Source organism: Dendropsophus ebraccatus, chromosome 15 (assembly GCF_027789765.1).
Source record: "Dendropsophus ebraccatus isolate aDenEbr1 chromosome 15, aDenEbr1.pat, whole genome shotgun sequence".
NCBI classification, from domain to species: domain Eukaryota; kingdom Metazoa; phylum Chordata; class Amphibia; order Anura; family Hylidae; genus Dendropsophus; species Dendropsophus ebraccatus.
The window spans coordinates 61902490-61918886 of NC_091468.1; the positions used below are offsets into that span (position 1 = coordinate 61902490).

Here is a 16397-nt window from a genome sequence, read left to right on the forward strand (position 1 = left end):
ACCTGAAGGTTATATCGATTCTTCTAGGACAACAAAGGGGATACACAAAATGTTCTAGTTTCTTATGTCCTTTGGGACAGCAGAGCAAAAGCAGAAGGTTATACAAGGAAAGAATGGCGTGCTAGAGAGACAGTCAAGACTGGTGAAAAGAATATCAAGAATGAAGCACTTGTTAATCCTCAGAAAGTGTTGCTCTCTCCACTGCATATAAAATTGGGACTCATGAAGCAGTACCGCTTCAAGTACATCTGTACCAAATTCCCTGCTCTTACCCAAGAGAAGTTAAAAGCTGGCATATTTGATGTCCCACAAATAAGACTTCTAACCAAAGATAAAAACCGTTGAAAAGAATGCTTGGTCTGCCTTTTCTGACGTCATTACACCCTTCACGTCAGCAATATGTACATATATATTACTGCTGCACATACCAGGTGCAGTAGGAATGTACATGTACGTTCCTGACTGTGAGAGGGGCTTGATGTGTGCGGCACCGCTGTAATGAGAGCGGCCCCGCATCAGTGTCCCGGGAGCCCAGCATAACGAAGCTGCCTGTCATTAACCCCTTAAACGCCACAATCTATAGCGATCGCGGCATTTAAGGTAGTCAGTGACAGGACAAGCTCCTGTCACTGAGTGATCAGGACCCCGCAGACTGCAGGGGTCCCGATGGTTTGTACCGACAGGCGGGGGTAAGCCACTTACCTCCGTCCTGTCGGATCGGCCCTCTATATATATCGTATATAAGAACGAAAGAAAATGAGCTGGCACTCACCCGTGTTCACACGTTTTCACTGCACTTTATTATTCGTCTTTCATTAAAAAAAAAAATCAGGTGCTCACACCGTCGGGCGTCTGCGACGCCAACACCCTCCTGATAGCGTGATAGATGTTTTGTGTGAAATTTTTTTATGAAAGATGAATAATAAAGTGCAGTGAAAATGTCTGAACATGGGTGAGTACCAGCTCATTTTCTTCCGTTCTTCTTTATTACATGAATGACTGGTTTTTCATACTGAGAGAGAGCACCCCCGTCTGCACCAATTACTATAATTAGTCCTCTGATTAAACCACACCGATCACATATTTACCGTTAGTGCCGACTGCTATATCTCTCATTGCATGGGATATTATATATCGTAGCGTACGGAATTGTCCAATCTATTAAAATATAGCATTATTGTTCCCGCACGGTGAACAGCGTAAATGGAAAAAAAACCAGTATTGCAGATTTTTTTCTTTTGTTAATTATATATCAGAAAAAGAAAAAGATTAATAAAAAGTGATCAAAATTTTTCTGTTACACTAATATGATATTAATAAAAACTTGAGATCATGGCGCAAAAAAAATTACTCCCCAACCAGCCCTGTAGGTGGAAAATAAAAGCGTTATGGCTCTTGGAACATTGCACTAATTTGACCCGGACTTTTGTGCATCAATGGGCTCGGTCTTTAAGACTTTCTTTGCAACTTTAGGGCAGAAAATTATAACTTTTTAGTTCAAAATTGATCAATATTGATCTCTTTTCAAAGACTTAGGGCAAACATGAGCGTTAAATTGCATTTTCTTCATACCCACCTGAGCTAGTTCCCTTCAAATCTCGGATCTATGAGTGGAAAACGCTTTCACCAAGACATCAAGACCATGGAACCTAGAAATCAGGGAAGATGGAACACAAACATGATGGCAGACTACTGCTGGTGTTTACAACATGACAGCCCTGATTAGAACTATTCCAGAGAATCCAAAAAGAGAAAATTACTCCCTAAAAATTTAATTTAACACAAATATTGCTCTCTTGGTTAGATGATATACATATATAGTTTGGGGGGGGGGGGGGGGGGTTGCATGAAACGAGGATATTGCATGCTGTTGCATCTTCAGAACTTATTACCTAAAATATTAGACTTTAATAAAACCTTTAATCAAACATTTCTCATTTGTGGAAAAAAAATTACATATTGCATATTTTTTGCCTTCAAATATGGAGTTGTGAATTTGGAATTTTTGGGTGAAATTTGGAATTTTGTTCAAATGTAGACCAGTGTAATATGTCAAGTTTTATGTCATAGGTCTGTGGTCCCAGTAATCCCAACAAGTGGAATTATTTTATATACTTACCATTTTTCCATTGTTTTTCACTTTATACTAATGGGCTCTAGTTTTTATGGGTGAAAGATCAAACAGGGTGATTATGTTCAGGTCATTAATGTAAATGGGGCCTGTGCTAATCTGTGCACTGATACATTGGTACCCTATTTCTACAGGATAACAATATATCTGTGCCACAATAATGGTGTGAAAGGTCATTTAACCAGAGGCAGCACCCAGAACAGAGAAGGATCATATACTTCAGGGAATTATTTATGTTTAAAGGGGTATTCCACTCAAACGTAACTTTTCATATGTTGCTGCTCATGGTGAGACTAACAATTCATTCCATACTTATTATTATCTATTCAGTCTCCTTCCCCCAGTTCTGAGCTACTGCTGCGTTCTGCTAAAAGCACAAATCTGTGTGTGAGCCTGGCTTTATCTGCAACATTATAGCTTTTTTTCTTCTTTTTTTTTTCCTTGACCTGCAGCAACATAGAGATCTGAGGAGGATCCAGATTGCGATACGTGGCCGGTATGCAGGCTCTGGCAGCGTTGACCAGGTGTCTAACATTGTAGCTTCTTTGTAATGCTGGGAGGGTTCATCTGAGGTCCAGTTGCTAATGAACTTACTGTGATTAACCCTTCCAGCATTACAAAGAAGCTACAATGTTGCAGGTAAAGCCTGCCAGGGATTTGTTTACATCAGCTGTGTCAGAAGGGAGGAGGGGGAGACAGAGAGAAAATCTCACACCCAGATTTTTGTGTCTTCAGCAGAAAGCAGCAGCTGAGAACTGGGGGAAGGTGACTGAATAGATAATAACAAGTATGGAAGGAATTGTTAGTCTCACCATGGGCAGCAACATATCAAAGTTTATGCTTGAGTGGAATACCCCTTTAACATTTACAATCAGTGCACTGCCCCGCCGCAGCCACTGATTGGCTGAGCAGGGAGGTGTAAGCACAGGCAGGTCACGTATTAGCCCAGCAACGGTGGGTTAAGTGGAAAGGGGCTTTATAGTTTCTCAGTAGAATGAAAAATCTGCCGCGAGTATGTAAAGCCATAAAAAATGACAGTACCCATTATCACAGCTAAATTCACTGTGGAAGGTGCAGCGTGAAATCTGCTGCGATACGGTACGTGTGAAGGTACCCTATATGACACACGTTGCTGTGCCGCCACTCTATTCATTCTCCTTTGAAGCTATTGGAATCAGCGGAACATTAAACACTAAGACGGGTTTCCCCATTCCCAAGATTGCGGGTCTGATTGCTAGGGACCCCCACAATCAGCTGCTTATCAAAGCATAGGGAATACCTTTGTCAGATGGGGTTATGCCTTTAAAAGGGTTGTCTGGGGCACCCACCACTGCTATTGCTGCCCTCGCTTTGTGCTACATTGCATTACTCTCTCATTTTGATTGGGAAAATAAGAAAATATTTTTTCTTCTCCCAGGTGAAAACTGGTTGATCGACTCCCAGGGACATCTCTATATATCACCACATTGTGAAGGAAATCCTAGCAATATCACACAAGCAACTCTATTACCTTTTAACGTACCCCTAGTCCTCCAGAGCAGAAATCCATCCACTGAGACCACTGGCCACCAGGAACCTTCATCTAATCAATCACAGATTGGCAAACAAAAAACTGGACGGAAACCTCTGCACAAGGGAGTTCACAAAGATGAAAGACCATTTATATGTTCAGAATGTGGGAAAACTTTTTCCAGGAAATATAATCTCGTTTTACATGAACGAACCCACACAGGGGAGAAGCCATATTCATGTCCAGTCTGTGGGAAATGTTTTGCACAAAATTCAAGATTTCTTATACATCACAGAACTCACACAGGGGAAAAGCCGTACACATGTAATGAGTGTGGGAAATGTTTTACCTATAAATCCGTTCTTGTCGACCACATTAAAACTCACACAGGGGAGAAACCATACGCTTGTAATGAATGTGGGAAATGTTTTACTCAGAAACAACAACTTAAGTCCCATGAAAGAATTCACACTGGAGAGAAGCCATTTCCGTGTCCTGAATGTGGAAAATGTTTTAGTCACAAAGCAAATGCTGCAGAACATCTAAGAATTCACACAGCGAAGGCACTTCAATGTTTAAAATACGGTAAAAACAGTTTAGTAGAACATCAGGTCTTGTAGAATATCAGAGATCTCACACGGGATAGACGATATTCATGTTCTGAATGTAAAAAATCGTGTGGAACGTTTTAGAAGTCACTCGGGAGAAGCAAATGTAATGTTCAGAATGTGGGAAAGTCTTAGAAAGTAATTTACACATTGTGCAGCTAAGAAGAATTCATGCAGGAGAGAATCTGTTACGTTGTGTATGTGGGAAATGTTATGGCATTAAATCCGCCCTTGTTCATCATCTTTACGTCACTAAGTAATTTTCATGTATAGAATGTGGAAAAGGTTTTATTCGGAAATCACATGTAAGGAAACAAAGAGGAAAAGGTGTTCTCTTGTTCTGAATGTAGAAAGTGTTTGGAGGTCATGTATCTCCTAGTTTTTTATTTTTTGCTGATCAGAGCAAGACACTGAAGCACTGTTCTCTTTATCTAATCTATTTTATGATTCTAATTATTTTGTACATTATTATATGGCTGCCTGAGCCATTTTAACCCTTTAAGGACTGAGCCAATTTTAGTTTTCGCGCTCACCTTTTTTCCTCCTCGTGTTTAAAAAGCCATAGCACTTACATTTTTTTCACCTACAGACCCACATGAGCCCTTATTTTTTGCGCCACCAATTGTACTTTGCAATGACAGACTTAATTTTTCCATGAACTATGCTGCGGAACCAGAAAAAAAAATTATTTGCGCTGTGAAATTAAAAATAAAACACAATTTTTTTTATATGAGGAAGATATGTGTTTACACCGTTCGCCCTATGGTAAAACTGAAATGTGATCTATGTTCCCTACATTGGTACAATTACAATGATATCTATCTTGTATGGCTTTTATTCTATCCGACTGCTCTTAAAAAAAAATTAAAACCTTTAAAAAAGACTAAATGTTTCTTAAAATTTCTCTATTACCATCCATATAACACTTTTATCCTTTGGTCTATGGGGCTGTGTTAGGTGTTATTTTTTGCGCCATGATCTGCGTTTTCTATCGGTACCTTGCTTGCGTTTAAGCGACTTTTTGATCAATTTTTATTAAATTTCTGGACTTAATGTGACCGAACATAGAACTCTTTTGCATCTACGCCGTTTACCGTGCATGATCAGGAATAAAACCCGGAAATGTAATAAAACTCGGAAATGAATAAAACTCGGCCTTATATTACAGAGGGAGGGGCTAATACCATACAGGGAGCACAGAGGGGCCTTATATTACAGAGGGAGGGGCTAATACCATACAGGGAGCACAGAGGGGCCTTATATTACAGAGGGAGGGGCTAATACCATACAGGGAGCACAGAGGGGCCTTATATTACAGGGGGAGGGGCTAATACCATACAGGGAGCACAGAGGGGCCTTATATTACAGAGGGAGGGGCTAATACCACACTGGAGGCACAGAGAGGCCTAATTCTATACTGGAGGCACATAGGGGGCTAAATGGTATACAGTTTAGAGGAAGCCAAATACGATACAGAGGGGTAAAATACTTAACAGGGGCAGAGAAAGAGCATAAAACTATATAGGTGGAATTGGTCAATTCTGTTCCGGGGGTATAGTGGGGGTTTAATACTATAAAGGGGGCAAAGGACGGCATAATGAAAGGGAGATTAATGTAGAGGTAAGAAGGGTGACTGTAATATTTGTACTAAAATGAAAAATCTGCTGCGGGTCTGTAAAGCCATATAAAATGACAGTACCCAGTATCGCAGCTAAATTCACTGTGGAACTTGCAGCGTGAAATCTGCTGCGATACGATACATGTGAAGGTACCCTAAGGGCAGTAGCGTAATTTGGTGGGGGCAGCCGCTCCTGGACCCACACAGGCAGGGGGCCCACTGAAGATTTGGCCAGTTAATGCTGTCCACAAAAGCTATTGCTTTTGCAGATAGACCTTACAAATGTCTGTTGGCTGTTGGAGGCTTCTGGGGGTCCCACATGGCTACCGAATGTTATGTCTGAACACTTAGCTGTATGTACTTGGATGCGAGGAGAACATACAGTTGAATGCAGTAGGGTGATTGACAAGGCAAGGAGAGCATTAGCTCTCCACCCTGCCAATCACTGTTGTGGCCACAAGAGGCCGTTCCCTCCCTTAAAGCTGTGGGACATGAGTGATGTAACTCGTGCGCTCACAGAGCAGGGAGAGAGTTGACATCAGAAGACTACAGTACTGCAACCGCACAGCAGGTAAGTATGTTTTTTCCCTTAGTTAGAGAGGAGGAGACCTATGTGGGTGGGTGTGGACTAACTCCTGGGAAGGATGTTATCTATGGGGGTTGGGGTATGGGATGTGCTGGCTAACTGAAAAGGGGGTACCTAATCTGGAGGTACGGTCTACTCAGTGGTGTGGTGGGGGTATGTAACCACCAGGATTACCAGGGGGATTACTGCTGGGGAAGGGGGTGGCTGCATGGGGAATACATACAAGGGGGATTGCCTACATGAGATGGTGCTGGAGGGGATGCCTACATGGAAGATACTCATTTTTTTTTTTTTTTTTTTTTTTTGGGGGGGGGGGGGAATTGCCTGCACAGAGAGGTCTAAATACTAGATGGATGCACAGAGGGGAGTCTAACTTCTATACGGGGGCACAGAGGGCCATAACTACTACTACATGGAAACAGAGGGAAATACTGCAATTACTATATTGGGGCACAGAAGGCCTAACTACTATATGGGGGTGCACAGGGAGGGTCTATCTTCTATATGGAGGACCAAGGGGGGATAATCTACTATGTTAGGGTATAGAGGGTGGCCTTTTTACTATATGAGAGCATAGAGGGACCCTGCGAACTATATGAGGGCTAAAATTGGGTCTAAATACTACATGGGGGCATAAATTGGCTGCTCTCATATACCCTGTACACCAGGATTATCCGGGCTGATGTCTCCTACATTTTAATGTATTGTCATGTATTGTTTCTATGAAGTAATAAAGTAATTATTCCATTTAGTTATGTTGCAGTAGTCTGGCTTTTTTGCATATAGAATATTTAGTATAGTTGCCTTGAACTCCATGGGACTATTTATTGTTATTACCCAGCATTTGTACTATACATTACTCTATTGGTACTGCGGGTATCCCCTTCGGGTATTGCCTATTTGGTCATTGACCATCAGCTATGGTGTAGTCCTCATGCTGCCCAATAGATATTAGACAGCTAGATATGAGATAAAGAGATAGAAAAATGGATGGATGGCTAATTAGAAAACAAGAACAGCGCCACAGCTTCCTTTATGTTGTTTGTGGTATTACAACTTGGTTCCATTCTCTTTTAGTGGAAATGAGCTGCACTACCATATACAAGCTTTGGAGGAGAGTGGCGCTGTTTCTGTTTTTGCAAAGCTGGAGAGCCCCTTTAATATTTACATGGTTATATATGTGAAATGTAGAAAGTCTTTTCCACTGTTCTCAGTCCCTGTTCACTATGAGTAATGTAGCAGAATATACCCTTTATTATTTGGAAAGCATTGTCATTAGAGATGAGCGAACCGGGTTCGAGTCGATCCGAACCCGAACGTTCGGCATTTGATTAGCTGGGGCTGCTGAACTTGGATAAAGCTCTAAGGTTGTCTGGAAAACATGGATACAGCCAATGACTATACCCATGATTTCCACATAGCCTTAGGGCTTTATCCAACTTCAGCAGCCACCGCTAATCAAATGCTGAAGGTTCGGGTTCGGATCGACTCCAGCATGCTCCAGGTTCACTCATCTCTAATTGTCATCTATGAGGTTCCCTATGGATAACATAATCGGTTGGGGCGAGACTCACTAGCCCCCCCCCCTAGGCTAAACCCCTAGCTATGCCCCTGCCTACGGGGTTTTCCTATATGACACACCGTTGCTGTGCCACCACTCTATTCATTCTCCTTTGAAGCTATTGGAATCAGCGGAACATTGAACACTAAGACGGGCGTCCCCATTTCCAAGATTGCGGGTCTGATTGCTAGGGACCCCACAATCAGCTGCTTATCAAAGCATAGGGAATATCTTTTGTCAGATGGGGATACCTCTTTAAAAGGGTTGTCTGGGGCACCCACCACTGCTTTATTGCTGCCCTCGCTTTGTGCTACATTGAATTACATATTGTATCTTTACCTTTGTCTTTTTGTCTCTCATTTTGCTTGGGAAAATAAGAAAATGTGTTTTTTTCCCCCCCAGGTGAAAACTGTATGACCGACTCCCATGGACATCTCCATATATCAACACATAGCAATATCACACAAGCAACTCTATTACCTTTTAATGAACCCCGAGTCCTCCGGAGCAGAAATCTATCCACTGAGACCACTGGCCACCAGGAACCTTCATCTAATCAATCACAGATTGGCAAACGAAAACCTAGACGGAAACCTCTGCACAAGGAAGTTCACAAAGATGAAAGACCATTTATATGTTTAGAATGTGGGAAAACTTTTTCCAGGAAATATAATCTCGTTTTACATGAACGAACCCACACAGGGGAGAAGCCATATTCATGCCCAGTCTGTGGGAAATGTTTTGCACAAAATTCTGTATTTCTTATACATCACAGAATTCACACAGGGGAAAGGCCGTACACATGTAATGAATGTGGGAAATGTTTTCCTAGTAAAACATACCTTAAGTCACATGAAAGAATTCACACTGGAGAGAAGTCATTTCTGTGTCCTGAATGTGGGAAATGTTTTACCCATAAATCAGCTCTTGTCGATCATGGTAAAACTCACACAGGGGTGAAGCCATACGCATGTAATGAATGTGGGAAATGTTTTGCTAGAAAACATTACCTTAAGTCACATGAAAGAATTCACACTGGAGAGAAGCCATTTTCATGTCTTGAATGTGGAAAATGTTTTACTCACAAACAAAATGCTGTAGAACATCAGCGAAGGCACTTCAAAGTTTAAAATATGGTAAACAACAAAAATGTAGTAGAGCATCAGGTCTTGTAGAATATCAGAAATATCACACAAGATAGACTGCATTCTTGTTCTGAATGTAAGAACGTGTGGAATGTTTTAGAAGTCACTCGGGAGAAGCAAATGTAATGTTCAGAATGTGGGAAAGTTTTAGAAAGGAATTTAAACATTGTGCAGCAATGAAGAATTCACACAGGAGATAATCTATTTTTATGTCTTGTATGTGGGAAATGTTATGCCGTTCTTTATCCATTAAATCCGCCCTTGTTGGTCATCTTAGATGTCACTCAGGAGAGAAGTCATTTTCATGTTTAGAATGTGGGAAAGGTTTTATACGGAAATCACATGTATGGAAATAAAGAGGAGAAGGTGTTCTCTTGTCCGGAAAGTAGGAAGTGTTTGAAAGTCATGTATCTTTTTATCTAATCTATTTTATGATTCTAATTATTTTGTACATTTTTATTGGAGCTGCCTGAGCCATTTTAGCAGCATTTAGTGATCTGCTTTACAGCAAGCACAACAATAAAAACGACCTGTCCCTTTCAAATAAAAGAAGCGTTTCAGGTTGTGCTTAGTGATTGTTTATAAAGGGCATTCTACAAGAAGGAAGCTTCTGAGCAGAAGCTATATACTGGTGTCATACGTCTGGGATGATAAGGAGGGCACCGCTGGGAAATTATCTGTATAGAACAGGACGTCTAAGCTTAATTTAAGGCCTAACGGCCAGAATGAGGACTAAGATTTCACAATTATTTTAAAAGATAGAAAAATGGAAAATTTGAAGGGAAAAAAAATATTTAAATTGTTTGTCATGACACATTCCCTTTAAATCTTACCTATCAGAAGGTTTTAGTTGGTTAAAGAGACTCTGTCAGTAGGGTTAGGCTGTCCTATCCCAGGGTGGCATAAACTAGTGACTGAGAAGCTGAACAGAATGATGTATCACTAACATTGTTCTGTGCAGCTGATCCAGAGATCTCCTCCTGAATAATATGGATAATAAGTAGTCCTCTCCATTTTGTGCATGACCCCAGTAGTCCTTGATATTCATGAGAAGCAGAAAACTCTGCCCACCAGCTGCCAATTGGTAGTTATCTATCTATGCTGTATATAGGCAGTCAACTGTCAATCAGCAGCTAAAGGGCGGGGGGGGGGGGAGGGGTGTGGCAAGAATCCTATTCTCCTGCATATTAGGTGAACGGCTGAGCAGAATGATGTAAGTAATACACCGATCTGTCCAGCATTTCTGTCACTAGTTTAGGCTGCCCTCATTTAAGGCAGCATAAACCTATTGACAGATTCCCTTGGATAGTTGTATAGCGCCCATCAGTCTGATCTCATTCACAAGCCTGAAGATCACAGAAATGGCTGCACATCGCCCCCATGGTTGATACTAAAGCTTGTTCAGCTATAGTAAAAACCAACATCAGAAGTTAGTATATAATTTGATCAAACCATATTGCCTCATGTACCACGTGCAGGTCTTCTGATACATGAGTCCCTACTCTAGCCATGGTGTAGCGTTCGCCGACAACCACCACTGCCGCAAGGTTATTTACTTTGGGTATAGGGAATACTTGGAATCCTTTTACATGAAAAGATCTTCGGCTTGCCATGGCCTCAAACAAGCACCGATCAGCAAGATCAGCGCTTGTTTCCAGTGCTTGCACTAGCACTGAAAGGCCCTGACTGGAGGCCCCAACGTTTGTGCACTTATGCTTGCTCCGAATAGATAACAGCAGCGGCACTCACCCACTTAGATATAGACGCTCTTATTTCAGGTCAGGAAACAAACAGGACAATGTGCAATCCACTAAAAACGAGCTACAATCGTTTCACGCTACACATGTTTCAACACGCTCACAAGGGCGTGTAGTGTGAAATGATCGTAACTCCAAGTGGGTGAGTGCCACTGCCCACATTTGCTTCTTTTGTGTTGGACTATATGTGTGCTGCGTCATAAGTGGTTATTTATCGTGTATGGCCGGGGAGGGGGTGGATATAGAAGCCATTGGCGTAGCTACCATGGGAGCAGGGTACGCCGTTGCTATGGGGCCTGGGCCCCCGCGTTGAAGCATGTGGCCTGCATGATTGCATCACATCCATGGTGGGTGCTAATAGTGCTGAGTGTGGCAGTGGTTCGCCAGTACTGACACCCACCCTCCGTGAGACATTGTGCCTTGCGCCTGACAGCGTGACTTCCCGGTCGCGCAGGTAGCCGTCCCGCCCGCGCGTCCTCACCCGGCTGGCAGCTTTTCTTCATTACAGCCCGTCCCCCTACGGACCAGAAGTGCTTCCACACGCTCCTCCTCCCAGCCAGGGACATTGAGGCTGAGGAGTTCATCTTCAAGTAAGCTGTGTCTTTCTGCGGCTGTCGCTCCCGTACTGTCTCCCCCTGCGGCCCCTGTCCTGTGTCCCCCTGTCCTGTGTCCCCCTGCGGCCCCTGCTCCTGTCCTGTGTCCCCCTGCGGCCCCCACTCCTGTCCTGTGTCCCCCTGCGGCCCCCGCTCTTGTGTCCCCCTGCGGCCCCCATCCTCTCTCCCCCTGCGGCCCTGTCCTGTGTCCCCCTGCGTCCCCCGCTCCTCTCCTGTGTCCCCCTGCGGCCCACGCTCCTGTGTCCCCAGCAGTAGCCCCCCCATAGTGTCCCCAGCAGCCGCTCTCCCCATATAGTGTCCCCAGCAGCCCCCTTCCCCATATAGTGTCCCCAGCAGCCCCCCTCCCCATATAGTGTCCCCAGCAGTAGCCCCCCCCATAGTGTCCCAGCAGCCCCCCATATAGTGTCCCCCGCAGTAGCCCCCCCATAGTGTCCCCAGCAGCCCCCCTCCCCATATAGTGTCCCCAGCAGTAGCCCCCCCCATAGTGTCCCAGCAGCCCCCCATATAGTGTCCCCAGCAGTAGCCCCCCCATAGTGTCCCCGCTCCTCTCCTGTGTCCCCCTGCGGCCCACGCTCCTGTGTCCCCAGCAGTAGCCCCTCCATATAGTGTCCCCAGCAGCCCCCTGATATAGTGTCCCCAGCAGCCCCCTGATAGTGTCCCCAGCAGCCCCCCTCCCCATATAGTGTCCCCAGCAGTAGCCCCCCCATAGTGTCCCAGCAGCCCCCCATATAGTGTCCCCAGCAGTAGCCCCCCCATAGTGTCCCAGCAGCCCCCCATATAGTGTCCCCAGCAGTAGCCCCCCATAGTGTCCCCAGCAGCCCCCTGATAGTGTCCCCAGCAGTAGCCCCCCCCATATAGTGTCCCCAGCAGCCCCCTGATAGTGTCCCCAGCAGCCCCCCTCCCCATATAGTGTCCCCAGCAGCCCCCCTCCCCATATAGTGTCCCCAGCAGCCCCCCCCATAAAGTGTCCCCAGCAGCCCCCTGATATAGTGTCCCCAGCAGCAGCCCTCCACACAGTGTCCCCAGCAGCAGCCCCCCTCCGCATATAGTGTCCCCAGCAGCCCCCCTCCCCATATAGTGTCCCGAGCAGTAGCCCCCCCATAGTGTCCCAGCAGCACCCTGATAGTGTCCCTAGCAGCCCGTCTCCCCATATAGTGTCCCCAGCAGCCCCCCTCCCCATATAGTGTCCCAGCAGCCCCCCTCCCCATATAGTGTCCCCAGCAGTAGCCCCCCCCATAGTGTCCCAGCAGCCCCCCATATAGTGTCCCCAGCAGTAGCCCCCCCATAGTGTCCCCAGCAGCCCCCTGATATAGTGTCCCCAGCAGTAGCCCCCCATATAGTGTCCCCAGCAGTAGCCCCCCATAGTGTCCCCAGCAGCCCCCCATAGTGTCCCCAGCAGTAGCCCCCTGATATAGTGTTGCGAGCAGTAGCCCCCCTCATAGTGTCCACAGCAGCCCCCTGATATAGTGTCCCCAGCAGTAGCCCCCCCCATAGTGTCCCCAGCAGCCCCCCCCATATAGTGTCCCCAGCAGTAGCCCCTCCATAGTGTCCCCAGCAGTAGCCCCCCCATAGTGTCGCCAGCAGTAGCCCCCCTCATAGTGTCCCCAGCAGCCCCCTGATATAGTGTCCCCAGCAGTAGCCCCCCATATAGTGTCCCCAGCAGTAGCCCCCCATAGTGTCCCCAGCAGCCCCCCATAGTGTCCCCAGCAGTAGCCCCCTGATATAGTGTTGCCAGCAGTAGCCCCCCTCATAGTGTCCACAGCAGCCCCCTGATATAGTGTCCCCAGCAGTAGCCCCCCCCCCCCATAGTGTCCCCAGCAGCCCCCCCCATATAGTGTCCCCAGCAGTAGCCCCCCATATAGTGTCCCCAGCAGTAGCCCCCCCATAGTGTCCCCAGCAGTAGCCCCCCCATAGTGTCGCCAGCAGTAGCCCCCCTCATAGTGTCCCCAGCAGCCCCCTGATATAGTGTCCCCAGCAGTAGCCCCCCCCATAGTGTCCCCAGCAGCCCCCCCATATAGTGCCCCCAGCAGTAGCCCCCATAGTGTCCCCAGAAGCCCCTCTCCCCATATAGTGTCCCCAGCAGCCCCCCCATATAGTGTCCCCTGAACTACAACCCCCATCATGCCCTATTGACGGTTCATAGTGGGGGTTGAAGTTCGGCAACGGATTAGAGGTTGATATAGTATAGGAGGGGGGAGGCAGTGGCACAGTAGAACTACATCTCCCATCATGCTGTGTGGTAATATGCAAGACTACATCTCCCAGCATAGTGTGTGGTAATATACAGGACTACATCTCCCAGCATAGTGTGTGGTAATATGCAGGACTACATATCCCAGCATGGTGTGTGGTAACATACAGGACTACATCTCCCAGCATGGTGTGTGGTAATATACAGGACTACATCTCCCAGCATGCTGTGTGTGGTAATATACAGGACTACATCTCCCAGCATGGTGTGTGGTAACATACAGGACTACATCTCCCAGCATGGTGTGTGGTAATATACAGGACTACATCTCCCAGCATGGTGTGTGGTAATATGCAGGACTACATCTCCCAGCATGGTGTGTGGTAATATACAGGACTACATCTCCCAGCATGGTGTATAGGGTAGGCTGTAGAACTACATCTCAGAGTTGTATTTCTGCAACAGATAAGACGATGACAGGGTATACGAGGGGCAGATGGTGACACAGTACACTAGCGGCGATGTGGGTGCATGTCTACATGTAAGGCTCGCAACACTTTGCCAGAGGCAGCATTCCTTCCAGGAGTATGAGATGGGGGGGGGGTCCCATAAAGTTTTTTGCTATGGGGCCCCATGAATGCTAGTTACGCCCCTGATAGAAGCCGCCGGTCACTTACCTCCCTGGTTCCAGCGCTGGGTCCTAGATCGCGCTGCCCCCGTTTTCCCATCCGGCTGCCGCTTCCTAGTCTAAACTGCGGCTTGAGACGTGACGTCTCAAGGCAGCTCAGCGGCCGAGGCAGGACTCCACTACTACTGAATGGCTGACGTCACGTCTCAAGCTGCAGCTCAGACCAGGAAGCGGCAGCCGGACAGGAGAACGGAGCGGTGCGATCCGGGACCTTACGCTGGAACCGGGGAGGTAAGTGACTGGCGGCTTATATATCTATCCCCTCCCCGGCCATACACTGAAAATAACCCAAGCCCGGAGTACCCCTTTAAGCATCCCAGCCTCAGAGGGAGACATCTGTGGTGAGCACTCTTCTTCGTCTTGAACAGGGATGTCAAACTCCGGCCCTCCAGCTGTTTGAAAACTACAATCCCCATCATGCTTGGACATCCGGGCATGATGGGAATTGTAGTTTTGCAACAGCTGGAGAGCCGAAGGTTGCCCCCACTCCTGTGATAGACAAAACTGACTTTTTGTAATTGATGATGATCATATGGTCCGATGGAAGCTGTAAAGCAAGGACCTTCTGTAGTAAATATGTGAATGGAGCTCACAGAGCGGCTGTGATCATAGAGGTAAGAGCACTTGGTGTGTATGAGAGACGTCCTAGTATTAGGGTTCTATTACACAGAGCGATTTTTAACGATTAACGACTAAACGATCGCAGACGAGATTATATATCGTTGTGGGTATCTATGTGGGAGTTAGATGTGGATTTTTGCTGAAAACATCTCAAATGTTCCTTATGTAATAATTCTGTGTGACTGAGGATGGATTGTAGAATCCTGCAGCAGCTTCTCCCTCCTCAGTACAGGACTTGGTATATAGAGGGAGGAGGAGGAGGCACCAGGGGGAGGAGTTATGCCTTGTAGGGATGATGTCACTGGAAGGGGCGGGCCTTCCAGGACTATAGGAGAGCAGAAGCTTGGAGAGGGCGGAAGGACCTGTAATAATGATCTGATCATGTGACCGTTCAGAAAGATTTTGGAGGAGTTAGCAAGTGATTCTGAATCAGACAAACAGGTAATGATTTATATATACACAGCTGCACCGCACACTGTATACACACACAGCTCTGCACCGTACACTATATACACACAGCTCTGCACCCTACACTGTATACACACAGCTCTGCACCGTACACTGTATACACACACAGCTCTGCACCGTACACTGTATACACACACAGCTGCACCGTATACTATATACACACACAGCTCTGCACCGTACACTGTATATACACCCAGCTCTGCACTGTACACTGTATACACACACAGCTCTGCACCGTACACTGTATACACACAGATCTGCACCATACACTATATATACTCACAGCTGTGCACCGTACACTGTATACACACACAGCTCTGCACCGTACACTGTATATACACACAGCTCTGCACTGTACTCTGTATACACACACAGCTCTGCACCGTATACTGTATACACACACAGCTCTGCACTGTACACTGTATATACACACAGCTCTGCACCGTACACTGTATACACACACAGCTCTGCACCGTACACTATATACACACAGCTCTGCACCCTACACTGTATACACACAGCTCTGCACCGTACACTGTATATACACCCAGCTCTGCACTGTACACTGTATACACACACAGCTCTGCACCGTACACTGTATACACACACAGCTCTGCACCGTACACTGTATACACACAGATCTGCACCATACACTATATATACTCACAGCTGTGCACCGTACACTGTATACACACACAGCTCTGCACCGTACACTGTATATACACACAGCTCTGCACTGTACTCTGTATACACACACAGCTCTGCACCGTATACTGTATACACACACAGCTCTGCACTGTACACTGTATATACACACAGCTCTGCACCGTATACTGTATACACACACAGCTGCACCGTACACTATATACACACACAGCTGTGCACCGTACACTGTATAC

At 46.1% G+C, this 16397-nt stretch overlaps 2 protein-coding genes across 5 annotated transcripts in view; both read left to right on the forward strand.

The window, feature by feature from the left end:
* Positions 1-9435, forward strand: part of LOC138773839 (oocyte zinc finger protein XlCOF7.2-like) — a 40805-nt gene extending 31370 nt beyond the window's left edge. For all 3 annotated transcript variants that reach the window (XM_069954277.1, XM_069954274.1, XM_069954276.1), the window contains exon 9: positions 8417-9435. In XM_069954277.1, the coding sequence (XP_069810378.1) occupies positions 8417-9144 (728 nt within the window). In that variant the 3' untranslated portion in view covers positions 9145-9435. The remainder of the gene's footprint in view (positions 1-8416) is intronic.
* A 5913-nt stretch (positions 9436-15348) lies between these two features.
* LOC138773837 (oocyte zinc finger protein XlCOF7.2-like) overlaps positions 15349-16397 on the forward strand; it is a 34067-nt gene continuing 33018 nt past the window's right edge. For both annotated transcript variants that reach the window (XM_069954268.1, XM_069954271.1), the window contains exon 1: positions 15349-15471. The gene's annotated coding sequence lies outside the window, so the exon portion shown is untranslated. The remainder of the gene's footprint in view (positions 15472-16397) is intronic.